At 37.7% G+C, this 14,381-nt stretch overlaps 1 protein-coding gene across 1 annotated transcript; it reads left to right on the top strand.

Moving 5' to 3' along the window:
- Positions 1 to 266: 266 nt before the first annotated feature.
- phex (phosphate regulating endopeptidase homolog, X-linked) lies at positions 267 to 13,728 on the top strand. Its single transcript, XM_084398368.1, has 22 exons — positions 267 to 538; positions 2,344 to 2,400; positions 2,634 to 2,795; positions 2,878 to 2,961; positions 4,029 to 4,255; positions 4,349 to 4,417; positions 4,529 to 4,645; positions 4,761 to 4,844; positions 8,225 to 8,367; positions 8,577 to 8,670; positions 8,760 to 8,888; positions 9,261 to 9,362; positions 9,444 to 9,521; positions 9,633 to 9,736; positions 9,827 to 9,885; positions 10,517 to 10,571; positions 10,677 to 10,744; positions 10,829 to 10,959; positions 11,064 to 11,129; positions 11,805 to 11,906; positions 13,047 to 13,123; positions 13,217 to 13,728. The coding sequence occupies exons 1-22, from the start codon at positions 415 to 417 to the stop codon at positions 13,317 to 13,319; spliced, it is 2,235 nt and encodes a 744-aa protein (XP_084254494.1). The 5' UTR covers positions 267 to 414; the 3' UTR covers positions 13,320 to 13,728.
- Positions 13,729 to 14,381: the final 653 nt, after the last annotated feature.

Below are 14,381 nucleotides of genomic sequence, written 5' to 3' on the forward strand. Positions count from 1 at the left end.
CCACACACACACACACACAAATACAGTCATCCCACCCTTCCTGCAGGACGCTGTATAATTACTCCTGTAAGTAAGGTGCTCCAGTTGGCTCTAAGGAGGAGAGTTCCTCCTACCCCTGGATCTCCTAACTCTCTCTCTCATTCACTCCTTCACTGTGTCTTTCCCCTCCTTCCTCTCTTATCCTCTCTCTTTGGCAAGTAGAGCATGACTCTCCATGCTGTGCATCTGTCACTGATCTGAGACCTGTGAGGCGAGACCACCTCCACACGGCCCCACGGTGATCCAAAAGGGACCACGGCACCCTGGGACCAGGACTTAAAAGTGCACATCTCCAGGCCAGGCGGAGTGAAAACCGGGTGAGAAGGATAGAGGGAGGAATAGAAAGAGAGGGAACACGCTCAACTCAGTGGCAGTATGGAAATGGAGAGGCTGGGGAGAGGAGGAACCAAACCGAGCGCGGGCCCCAATACTCTCCTGAAAGCTGCGCTGGCAGTGTGTGTGTGTGTCTGCATTGCACTACTGATAGCCGTCATCACGGGTGAGTCATTTGCATGCACAATTACCTACTTACTACTAATGTGATGTATTGCACATAAAATAGATAGATAGATAGATAGATAGATAGATAGATAGATAGATAGATAGATAGATAGATAGATAGATTTGTGCTCTTCGGTCAGTTGTGTGTTTGTGTATGAGATTATTTTAGGAGTGTATTCTGTTACGCACTCTGCGTGTCTTTGAAGGCTGTAATTAGCACAGTAAGTAGGAGCTCTGGTTAGGAAACACATATATGTGTCTTTAAAGTTTTGAGGCTAGAGTGCCGTGAGTCGTTTAGGGAATGTGGGTGTTTAAGAAAGAGTGTGTTTTTAAAGGGATAGTTGACCTAAAAATGACAATTCTGTAATTTACTCGCCCTCTCAATTCGTTTTCGACTTACTTTCTTCTGTTGAGCATAAAAGAAGATATTATGAGTGTTCAAGTTGCTCTTTTCTCTAAAAATGAAAATTTGTTATGCTCAAAAAAGCACCATAAAAGTGCTCTGAGATTTGTTGAATGACATGAGGGTGAGTAAATGAGGACAGGATTTTCATTTTTGAGTGAACTGTCCCTTTAAGAGTGCTGAATGTGAATGGGACCTGAGACATTGTGAATGCACATCTCATGACATGCTGTATGAGTGTGTGGATGTACAGTATTTGGGTATACACAAATGTCTGTTGAGACAGCAAATAAATTATGTTCTTATTGTTCTCAGTTTTTTTGAGGGCTGCCTGCATATTTGTGGTGAGACTAGAGTGTAATTATGCTCATTTCTGTCTGTACATAATCTAGTCTCACACACGCAGCTCTGTGTGTTGGTTCTGAGGATAATGAGGCTCAGTCCCACGGGGCCGGCTGCTGGATCCTGCTGTGGTCATCTGCTGTCCAGTTGTGGACTGAACCATAAACACAGGCCTTTAAAAGCAATGCTTGTCTGATTTCACAACATACATGCAGTTTTGCGCTCGCTCAAACTCACTGACACAAATTCACACATGAAGCTTCACTGACCTCCGCATGGAGAATTTACACTGATCGTGTTTCAGTACGTTGAAATAGATATTGCAAAAATGTATTCATTATTTTGCTTCATTAACTCAATTTCCTACCTCAATTAAGTTCAAATAAATTACATTAAACACTGTAAAAAGCTAAATGTATTTAAATAAAAGAAAACAAATACACAAAATAAGAAATATTTTTTCAATTTAATTTAAAATTCCATGTAAATGACAATGTAAAGGAACTAGATCCCATCCTTAAACAAAGATGTATACATTGCAAGAATTGCACAGGGATATAGTTTATTTAAATAAAATAAAATAAAATAAAATTAAATTAAATTAAATTCTGTAAAAAAGCTAGTTATATTAAATACAAAAATAAATGAATATATTAATATAATATTATTTAATTTTAATTTACTTTGATTTAATTTAAAAACCAAGCACAGTTGAATAAACAGATCAAACAAACTCAAAAGTAACAAACATTTTATTTTCCATAAAAATGAACAATGTAACCTAATTAGCTGATTAATTTTTTAGGAAGTAACACTAATGTAACATGCTACTTTTCCCCTGCCCTGTTTATAGATGTGCAGCTTCTTTGGAATGTGTGTAGTAGAGCATGCACTATGTTTTTGTCCTGTGACATCCAGAGCATGGACAGCTGAAGCCTGAGCACAGTGGGGGGTGTGTGTGTGTGTGTGTGTGTGTAGCGCAATATTTGGCAGTCATTTCAGGGCATAGTTGTCTTGATTGGTCTGCTTGACAGAATTTTTTTTCTCTCCCCCTGTAGTGTCACACAAAGCAAGCGATGAAGACGTTTGCCTTACCCCCCATTGTATTGAAGCAGGTAAACCACGTTTATCATAAAGCCATATAGGGGCTAGAATGTCATGTGGACTTTTTTTTCTTAAACTTGGCGCCAGTAGGCAACTACCTAGCAATTCCCTAAACTATACACTCGCTTTTACTTTAAACATAACCAGCAGACATTATGATTCAGAAAAACAGTTCAAACACTGTTTTTACTTATTTGAGATTACTGTAATGCTGAATCTGTGTTTGCTGATGTGTCATCTCTAGCCGGTTCTATCCTGAGTAAGATGGATCCGACTGTAGAACCATGTGATGACTTCTACCAGTACGCGTGCGGAGGCTGGCTCCGGGATAACCCCATTCCGGAAGATTTATCCAGCTATGGGATTTACCCATGGCTCAGACAGAATGTAGACCTCAAGCTGAAAGGTGCACTTCTCCACATGATTCTCAACTGAATAAAACCTGCAGCCCAAATAAGGTGATTCAATATTGAATCTGTGTGCCACAGAGCTGTTAGAGCAGCCCATCCAAGGTGAAGACATCGAGGCAGTGAAGAAGGCCAAAATCCTCTACACATCCTGCATGAATGAATGTAAGAACCGAAGAGCTCTTTGCACTTCCATACAGCACTATTCAGACAAGATTATTTATTTGTTATTTTTTAACATACACTACCAGTCAAAAGTTTTGAATCGGTAAGATTTTTAGTCTCTTCTGCTCACCAAGGCTGCATTTATTTGATAAAAAAAAATTCTTTTAATATTGTGAAATATTATTGCAATTTAAAACAGCTGTTGTCTATGTGAATATATAGTAAAGTGTAATTTATTCCTGTAATTTTCAGCATCAATATTCCAGTCTTCAGTGTCACATGATCCTTCAGAAATCATTCTAATATGATGATTTGATGCTCAAGAAACATTTCTCATTATTATCAATGTTGAAAACATTTTTATTACACAATTATTTGATGAATAGAAAAACCAAAAGAACAGCATTTATCTGAAATAGAAAGCTTTTGTAACATTAATCACTACCGTTCAAAAGTTTGGGGTCAGTAAGAATTCTATTTGATTTTTTTGGGGGGAAGAAATAAAATAAATCAATACTTTATTCATCAAGGATGAATTAAATTGATCAAAAGTTACGGTAAAGACATTTATAATGTTACAAAAAGATTCTATTTCAAATAAATGCTGTTCTTTGAACTTTCTATTGATCAAAAAAAATGTTTTCAACATTGATAATAAAAATGAATGTTTTCTGAGCCTCAAATCCGCATATTAGAATGATTTCTGAAAGATCATGTGACACTGAAGACTGGAGTAATGATGCTGAAAATTCAGCTTTGATCACGGGAATAAATTACATTTTAAAATATATTAAAAATAGAAAAGAGTTATTTTAAATTGTCATAATATTTAACAATATTACTGTGTATTTTTAATCAAATAAATGCAGCCTTGGTGAGCAGAAAAGACTTATTTTAAAAACATTACAAATCTTACCGATCCAAAACTTTTGAACGGCAGTGTAGCACAAATAACTGTAATTTCATAAACCGTTTGGGACTGGAATTGAGACTTTACTTGATCTTATACATCAGGGGTGTCAGGTGAATAAATGTAAATTCTTCTTCTCCATCTCTCCACCTGACAGCTGTCCTGGAGATTGAGGATGCCAAACCTCTGCTGAAGAATCTAAAGCAGAAAGAGTTCCGCTGGCCGGTTCTAGGCGGCGCGTTGGGCTCTTCCTCGCGGTGGGTGGAGTCTCAGTTTAGCCTGCTGGAGACACTGGCACAGATACGCAGTCAGCACAGCAAGTCTGTCCTTATCCGGCTTTATGTCTCTCCTGATGACAAGAACTCCAACCAGTACATCATCAAGGTGAGACCGACCTACATGTCGTCAAATGTCAACCAATTGCGTGAGTTGGGGCGGAAAAATACATAGCAATTCTTTTTTCTTTTTTTTTTCTAGCTGGATCAGGCCTCTTTGTCACTGTCATCCAGAGAAGATTACATCACCAACACAACTGAGGCACAAATGGTACATCGGTACATCTGTCAACCTGCTTAGCCTATATATCATTGCATGCAATCACAGTCAGGCCTGGTTTTACTTCTGCTTTCTCAACCCATTCTTTTCATGTCTCTTCAGTATCGAGAAGCTCTTTTAAGGTTGATGGTTGACGTTTCTGTCATGCTTGGAGCCGATGAGCAGGCTGCTGAGGCTCAGATGAAACTGGTGCTTGATTTTGAGATGGAACTTGCAAAGGTGAGCAAAACACTGGAAAATCTGAGGCCAAATTCCTTCAAATCACTGGCATTGAGAAAGACAACAGGGCTGTCAGGGTACTTGATGTTTCAATGGAGTGTGTGCTCTTCTGTAGATCGTGATCCCCTACGAAAACCGCACCAGTGAGAACATGTACAACAAGTACAGTTTGTCTAAACTGCAGCGCACTGTTCCAGATGTAAGTACATTATAATTCAATTAAATGTGTATTTTATGCCATGTCACTCATACTCGTATACACATACTTAATTAGTGGAAGACAAATACAGTGAGGAAAATAAGTATTTGAACACCCTGCTATTTTGCAAGTTCTCCCACTTGGAAATCATGGAGGGGTCTGAAATTGTCATCGTAGGTGCATGTCCACTGTGAGAGACATAATCTAAAAAAAAGAAATCCAGAAATCACAATATATGATTTTTTTAACTATTTATTTGTATGATACAGCTGCAAATAAGTATTTGAACACCTGTCTATCAGCTAGAATTCTGACCCTCAAAGACCTGTTAGTCTGCCTTTAAAATGTCCACCTCCACTCCATTTATTATCCTAAATTAGATGCACCTGTTTGAGGTCGTTAGCTGCATAAAGACACCTGTCCACCCCATACAATCAGTAAGAATCCAACTACTAACATGGCCAAGACCAAAGAGCTGTCCAAAGACACTAGAGACAAAATTGTACACCTCCACAAGGCTGGAAAGGGCTACGGGGAAATTGCCAAGCAGCTTGGTGTAAAAAGGTCCACTGTTGGAGCAATCATTAGAAAATGGAAGAAGCTAAACATGACTGTCAATCTCCCTCGGACTGGGGCTCCATGCAAGATCTCACCTCGTGGGGTCTCAATGATCCTAAGAAAGGTGAGAAATCAGCCCAGAACTACACGAGAGGAGCTGGTCAATGACCTGAAAAGAGCTGGGACCACCGTTTCCAAGGTTACTGTTGGTAATACACTAAGACGTCATGGTTTGAAATCATGCATGGCACGGAAGGTTCCCCTGCTTAAACCAGCACATGTCAAGGCCCGTCTTAAGTTTGCCAATGACCATTTGGATGATCCAGAGGAGTCATGGGAGAAAGTCATGTGGTCAGATGAGACCAAAATATAACTTTTTGGTCATAATTCCACTAAACGTGTTTGGAGGAAGAAGAATGATGAGTACCATCCCTACTGTGAAGCATGGGGGTGGTAGCATCATGCTTTGGGGGTGTTTTTCTGCACATGGGACAGGGCGACTGCACTGTATTAAGGAGAGGATGACCGGGGCCATGTATTGCGAGATTTTGGGGAACAACCTCCTTCCCTCAGTTAGAGCATTGAAGATGGGTCGAGGCTGGGTCTTCCAACATGACAATGACCCGAAGCACACAGCCAGGATAACCAAGGAGTGGCTCTGTAAGAAGCATATCAAGGTTCTGGCGTGGCCTAGCCAGTCTCCAGACCTAAACCCAATAGAGAATCTTTGGAGGGAGCTCAAACTCCGTGTTTCTCAGCGACAGCTCAGAAACCTGACTGATCTAGAGAAGATCTGTGTGGAGGAGTGGGCCAAAATCCCTCCTGCAATGTGTGCAAACCTGGTGAAAAACTACAGGAAACGTTTGACCTCTGTAATTGCAAACAAAGGCTACTGTACCAAATATTAACATTGATTTTCTCAGGTGTTCAAATACTTATTTGCAGCTGTATCATACAAATAAATAGTTTAAAAAATCATACATTGTGATTTCTGGATTTTTTTTTTTTAGATTATGTCTCTCACAGTGGACATGCACCTACGATGACAATTTCAGACCCCTCCATGATTTCTAAGTGGGAGAACTTGCAAAATAGCAGGGTGTTCAAATACTTATTTTCCTCACTGTAAATAGTTGTACAGTGTTGGTTGATAACAGTTGAACAAAACAAGGATGCTGTGTTTTTCCTAGCCCTAAAAAAAGCTATTTACTGGGGTCACGTTCAAGTCATGTCGGAAAGATCATATTTGTGACCCTGGATGACAAAAGCAGTCAGAATTAGCACGGGTATGTTTGTGGCAATAGCCAACAATACATTGTGTGGGTCAAAATTATCGATTTTTCTTTTATGCCAAAAGTCATTAGGATATTAAAGGGATACTCCACTTTTTTTGGAAATAGGCTCATTTTACAACTCCCCCAGAGTTAAACAGTTGAGTTTTACCGTTTTCGAATCCATTCAGCCGAGTTTCTGATATTTAGAAGAATATCAGTAACCAGACAGTTTCTGGTCTCATTGACTTCCATAGTAGGAAAAAAAATATACTATGGAAGTCAATGAGACCAGAAACTGTCTGGTTACTGATATTCTTCTGAATATCAGAAACTCGGCTGAATGGATTCGAAAACGGTAAAACTCAACTGTTTAACTCTGGGGGAGTTGTAAAATGAGCCTATTTCCAAAAAAAGTGGAGTATCCCTTTTAAGTAAAGATCATGTTCCATGAAGATATTTAGAAAATTTCCTACCTTAAATATATAAAATATTTATTTTTGTGAGTGAATGCAGCACAATCGCGAACATAAATGTAGAACTTTAAAGGTGATTTTCTCAATGTTTTGATTTTTTTGCACCCTTAGATTTCTAAATACTTTTATCTTGGCCAGATATTATCCTATCATAACCATACATAAATGGAAAGCTTATTTATTCAGCTTTCAGATGATGTATAAATCTCAATTTAAAAAAATGTACCCATGTGACTGGTTTTGTGGTCCAGGGTCACATGTTTAATCGCACACGAACGCCACCACAAAGTCAAAAATTGACTGGGAAACTTGGCATGTCATTGAGAAATGTGTCAGCCTTTTTATTTACAACAAAATAAGCTAATCGCACAAAATATAATAGCTTTGCATTATAACAATATAATAAAAAAAGTTGCTGCCTGCAATATTTAAGTACAATCATCTTGGATATTTAAGTCATTTCAACTTAAATTCCATTAAAGTTAAATGTTCTTTATAAAAAAGCTGAAAATTACTTAACTTATTTTGATAAAGCAATGTAAGTTCCAGTCCAAGCTCCCAGACTAAAATGCATGTCTGAGCTGTTTTAACTGAAAGTAACTTGCACTGATATGTCTAAAAATATGTCAGTGCCATTGTTTTGTCTCAAGATGCACACCAGTAATGTTTTATTTTGTTCTAAGGCATAAAAAAAAAGCTACTTAAATATCCTAATTGAACTAAAGCATACTCCTGGCTTAATCTAAACCCTCTTTGTGAAACCAAGCCTAAGTGTAGAATTTAACAATAACCTCAAATTAATAAATGCTCTAAAAAATGATTGATCATTGTTAGTTCATGATACCTAATGCATTAACTAATGTTAACGAATGAAAACTTTTTTTGTACAAATGTTACTGTAATTCAGTGCTAATCTTTAGTCAAATATTTGAATCAATATATTTTTAGACCCGAAAAAATGAGCTTTGACATAAAATTCAATTTACCTGGTACAAATATAAATATATTTCTAAATACATAGTCACACTACACCACAGTTTACCCAGGTCATACTATTATTGTGTTCTTTTTGCAGTTTAACTGGCTGGGTTTTGTCAGAGCAGTGATTGACACTGAGCTGTACCCAGACCTGAAAATCTCCTCTTCAGAGCAGGTGATCGTACGTGCCCCACAACACTTTAAAGACCTCTTCAAACTCATCAACGCCACAGAAAACAGGTATCCAGACAGCTCTGTAAGGAGCAAAACCCTATTAAAACATCAGAGCCCTGAGGCTTTGCCTGTGTTGATCTGGACAGTGTCAGTTGTGTGATCACTGTGTTTTTGTGTGTGCTGTTTATGCATCCTACCTGTTTATTACCTGCTCTGCTCAATAACAGAGTCAAGATTACTTTGTAATTAAGCTTGTACTTCCAACCTCGCCCCAGGACAGTTGCCAATTACGTCATATGGAGATCAGTATTTTCCCGAATCACCACCTTGAGCCGACGCTTTCTCTACAGATACCTGGACTTTGCTCGGGTTAGTGAACCACCTCCCCATTTTAACCCTCCTCCAATCTTTGAATAAAAATAGATTTGCTGAGGTTAAAAATATCCGTCTCTTCTCAGGTTACCACGGGGACCACCTCTCTGACCCCTCGCTGGGACAAGTGCGTAAATTATGTAGAAAACACACTCATCTATGCCACCGGTAGGCTCTTTGTCGATAAGCATTTCCAGGAGGACAAGAAACACATGGTAAGACTTTTAAGGTTTTAGATATGGAACAATTTTTTATTAAAATTCAGCTTTGCCATTACAGGAATAAGTTACATCTTAAAATATATAATAATAGAAAAAAGTTATTTTAAATTGTAATAATATTTCTGTTTTTACTGTACATACATAAGTTTTGCAACTATTCATATATTAAAACTATTCTCTCTACACACACGCGCGCACACACACACACACACACACACATATATATAATTACAATTTTTGTTTTTGTCCCCATCTAGCGGCACTAATCATGAATAACAGCATAAAACACTGGAACTCAGTTTACTGTAAAACTGCTAAACATTACTATGAATGCTCATATGACTAATGTTTTTGTCCTTTATGAAGATGGAGGAATTGATAAATGGTATCCGGTGGGCGTTTATCGACATGCTAGAGAAGGAGAATGAATGGATGGATGAAGAAACAAAGAGAAAAGCAACAGAAAAGGTGCGTACCAGTGTATTTGTGATGGCTATGAATACACAGCATGTTCTTTTCCATATCATTACTGTCTATATATCACTTTAGGCTCACGCAGTCTTGGCGAAAGTGGGTTACCCAGACTTCATCCTAAATGACACCTATATTAATGAGGACATCAAACGAGTATGTTTGCAAGCTTCTCAGATTTTGTCAGATGATGATATCCCAGTTTTAATTGTGTTTGGCAGATGTCAGTACAACTCAAAGTCACTGAGGTTTTATGTTTATACACAGTTGTCATTCACTGCGACAGACTACTTTGGGAATGTCATGCAGACCCTGAAGTTCATAGCTCAGTCTGACATCGGCTGGCTGAGGAAAAAAGTCCCACGCAAGGAGTAAGTTGTCAGCATTTTCAAAGCCTGTTCAAATGAGATGAATCTGTCTTTGTTTGAACAAGATGAAACATCACTTTTTATTTCGCTTAGGTGGTTCACCAACCCAACTACAGTAAATGCATTCTACAGCTCCTCTACCAACCAGATCAGTGAGTTATGTATTTCGAATACACAGCTTGGTCGATCACAGCATTCTGTGATCACGAAATATTTTTATAGAGACAGAAGTTTCGCCAGTCAGTCAATCAATTAAAATGACTGTTTTTTCTGGAAGCAAAGAAAACTACATAAAAGAAATGAGAATGAAAGAAATGAATGGCCTACTTTTATTCAGTAGGGACGCATTAAATGAATCAAAAGTGGCAGGTTTCTATTTTAAATACTGTGCTTCTGAACTTTCTATTTTTCAAAGAATCCTGAAAAAATGTATCACAGTTTAGCAAGTATTAAGCAGCACAAATATTTTCAACATTGATAATAATAAGAAATGTTTCTTGAGCAGCAAATCCATATATTAGAATGATTTCTGAAGGATCGTGTGACACTGAAGACTGGAGTAATGATGCTGAAAATTCAGCTTTGCCATCATATATTTTAAATATATGTATATAAATAGAAAACTGTTTTTATTATTACTGTAATATTATCCAGTATAATGTGTGTTACAAAGAACACACTTCTGCTTGGTATCTGTCAGGTACAAAAGCAGAGTTTTTGATGTTTTTAGATGTTTGATGTTTGTTTAGATATACTGAATCATATTCTTCTTCTTTTACCCAGGATTCCCTGCAGGAGAACTTCAGAAGCCATTTTTCTGGGGACTAGACTATCCTCGGTGAGACATAGACACTTCTTGTTTAGATTTCTCCAGCACATATTATAATTTAAGATCATGAAGATTTCTAGGAAAGCTAATTTGTGAAATGTGTTCTTGGGTCAGATCACTGAGCTATGGAGCGATCGGTGTAATTGTGGGGCATGAACTGACCCATGGATTCGATAACAATGGTGAGGCCATTTGATTTATAATGAGTCTCAACACATGCGTTGCCTGATTCTCAAGGACATCTGTGTGTATTTGTGTTCATCTAGGTAGAAAATATGACAAAGATGGGAACTTGGACCAATGGTGGAGCAACTCCTCCATCACCCTCTTCACCGAAAAGGCAAAATGCATGATTGACCAGTACGACAGATACTACTGGAAGGAGGCAGGGCTAAATGTACAGTAGGAACCAGCATTTTCAATGCATTTGTTTTTAAACACTTCATCAAAATGTAGCAGAGTTACCAACATAATACTTAATACCCACAATCCCCTCTCAAGGTCAAGGGGAAGAGGACACTGGGAGAGAACATTGCTGACAACGGAGGGATGAGAGAATCTTTCAGGGTATTACAGCATTTTCCATTAGAATTATCAACTTGTCTCATTCCATACCTGTAAGACTTTCTTTGATGGATCACAGGAGGAAAAATTTGGAGAATTTCTTACAGTTTGTGAACACATCGAGACCTGGATCAACTGATTCATAGACAAATGTGACACAAAATAATGATTCATTCACAAGTCAGACATTGCTACTTCTCTCATGAGGCGGTCACAGTCACATTACATTTTTCTCTCCATTGACATCCATTTATACTTATGTGAATGTGAGAGAATTGTGAATATGGTGAATTATGTTTTTTTAAAGACGCCGCAGAGTCTCGCAGTGTCCGTGAAAATTTCGCATACTCAAAGTCTGCTGTGACTGCTTCTCCTGGAGAGTTAAGATATTCAGTGAATAAATTATTAAACATATCATACAGCTAAATGGCTAAAGATTCATTTGAAACACTTTTATCATACTTTAATGGGTCTTTTTTTATCCTTTCTGAAGCTTGAAAGCTCCAGTGACAATTCATTTTAATTGCATAGAAAAAAATTCCAGTCTGTGTTCCACGGAAGATAGAAAGTATGGAATTACATGAGGGTGAATTTTTAAACTGTACCTTTTAAAATTCCAGGTTGTGGTGTGTACAATTATAATTCTGTGTATCCATGTACATGTGAACGTGTCTGCAGGCCTACAGGAGATGGATCGAGAAAGAGAGAGGAGTCGAGGAGCCTCTTCTACCTGGTGTGGGTCTGACCAATAACCAGCTGTTCTTCCTCAGTTATGCCCATGTCAGTATTCAGTATTTCACATACATATTTGGGCCTAAATGTCAGATGTCACATACATTTAGACTTGGTTGGTTACACCCTCAAAAGTATGCATTTTCCCATTACTATTAAAGTAAATACTTTTAAGTACACATATATGCAAATTGGGTTTAAAGGTGCAGTAAGCGATTTCTCAGAAACACTGTTGAAAGTCGATCGGATCGAGCACCACAACATACTTGTAGCCAATCAGCAGTAGGGGGCGTGTCCACTCATGATGTGGGAGGAGGGAGTGAGCAAAGACTGTAGAAAGAGAGGTGGCTGAGAGACATTACAAAAGAGAAAAAAGATCAGAGGAATATCACTAGGAAAAGAAGGGTTATGATCAGGCAAAGCTGATAGAAAAGCTGGGAAGGCCTGAAAACGGATGTTGTTTCTGCTTCATACAAGAGTAATATTGTTTTGCTATGATTCACAGAAACAAGATATGCTTTTGCTATAATGTTAGCAATAGTAACAGCACAGTTTGGAGTGTCATTGTTTGAGTGTTTGAGTGCCTGAATATAGTCTTGTGTACTGTATATACATTTTTTGTTCTGCCTTGCCATTTTGTCATTTTTGCTTTATTTTTCGCAAAGCATTATTTTGCTTTGCTTCAGAAGATAAAAGATTTTGGGGGTGGAGCAATGAAGGTAGGGGTGTGTTTGTTTGTTTGTTTGTTTGTTTGGGTTGATTTTTAAATATCAACAGTCTTTCTCCGAAATCACTTACTGCACCTTTAAGGAAAGATACTACAGGTGAATAGGGTAAAACATTTAACTAACAGATATCACCATGCTACCTCAGTTGATTGATTACATTAAAAATAACAAACATTTTTTTTATTACAAGTTTTCTGAAATGTTATGTTTCAGATATGCAAAAAAGGCATCATCTAATTAAATAAGATGTTACAAATCTACAGATGCAAATAGATGAAGTGCAATAAAATAAACACTTAAAAGTGTATTTTGGATGTTTTCTTTCCTCTTGCCAAAAAGCCAAACAGCCCAAAATCTCAAAATTGACCAATGCATAAAAAAATCTATGTTTTTGCCTGTAGTGTCTTGCCTTAAATGGGACTCTTATTGATTTGTTTGTGTTTATATTGTTATGTGCTAGGTTCGCTGTAATTCCTACAGACCAGAAGCAGCACGTGATCAGATCCAAAGTGGAGCTCACAGCCCTTCTAAATATAGGTAAGGTGCAGTAATATATACAGCTCATTTACATCTATATTACATCCCCTATTCTTCAATGTCACTCACTTTACTCTCGTTGCTATGATGAAGGGTTATCGGGGCTATGAGCAACTATGAAGAGTTCCGTAAAGCTTTTAACTGCCCCGAGACGTCAGCCATGAACAGAGGGGCGGAGTCCTGTCGAGTGTGGTAATGAAAGTGAGGACCCTGTGAAGAATTCAATCACAGCACAACCCAAACCTCCATATTTTGTCCCGTTCACTGGTTTCTATAGAGAAACGGCGGTTACTAACACTGACCACTGCAGTGCCTGGCCCTCCTTCAGCCACTGGAATACTTTACACTCCTGAGAGCTTTCGGGCCAGGTCTGCGTTTTACTGTCTGACCTCAATTATAATGTGCAAATGGCAAACGGACCACACAAATTCCCTTGAGGCCTTCCTTTGGTTCGTCACTGTTTTTTACTCAAACAAATTCGGTCGCACTGTTGCTTTAAGAGTGCTATAAATTATTATTGTCATTTTTGTCGTTGTTGATAACAGTTAGCACTGTCTCTCGTTTTATTTTATTGAACACGTAAGTAATAATTATTGTTTTCCTGAGGTTTTCGAACTGTGTGATGTTTTATTTGTGTGTTTTTTTTGCAGAAAAACAAATCTGTTTTGGTGTATTTTACATGTTCATGATGAGAAGTAGCGACAGAACTTTATTCAGTAATGTGACTTTCATATGAGTGTAATTATTGAAGAATAAAAAAAATGTAGGATGGGATATTTTGAGATGTGGGTGTTGCACTCAAAATTTAATGCAAGCTTGATTGTATGAAAAGGGCAGCGTTTAAGTGAATTAATAATTGAAGGAGTCCGGAATACGTCACCAAAGACCAAAAGATCAAATTATGACATTTTGATTAAACGTTACAAGGTCCAAGAAATAAAAAATGAAGTGTATACAGTTGTTCACAAAAAGATCTGTAACATGCATTTACAAAAAGATGAATTTAGTTTGAATTTAGTTTATTTTTGCATTTATTTGGCCATGTAATAAGCAGGATAAAACATAGTCAGCCTGTTATTGTAGAAAAATAAATGGGACAGACAGGGTGATCAGGTCCAATTTTAACATCAACAAATGTACATGTCTTTTCAAGATAATCCAGACATTCATGAAACACTGAGACTGATTTTTTTTTTATTAATTTGTGTATGATTGCATGTGTCTACACTTTTAAAAATAAAGGTTACAAACGGGCATT

The sequence above is a fragment of the Rutilus rutilus genome (assembly GCF_951802725.1).
Source record: "Rutilus rutilus genome assembly, chromosome: 24".
NCBI lineage: Eukaryota > Metazoa > Chordata > Actinopteri > Cypriniformes > Leuciscidae > Rutilus > Rutilus rutilus.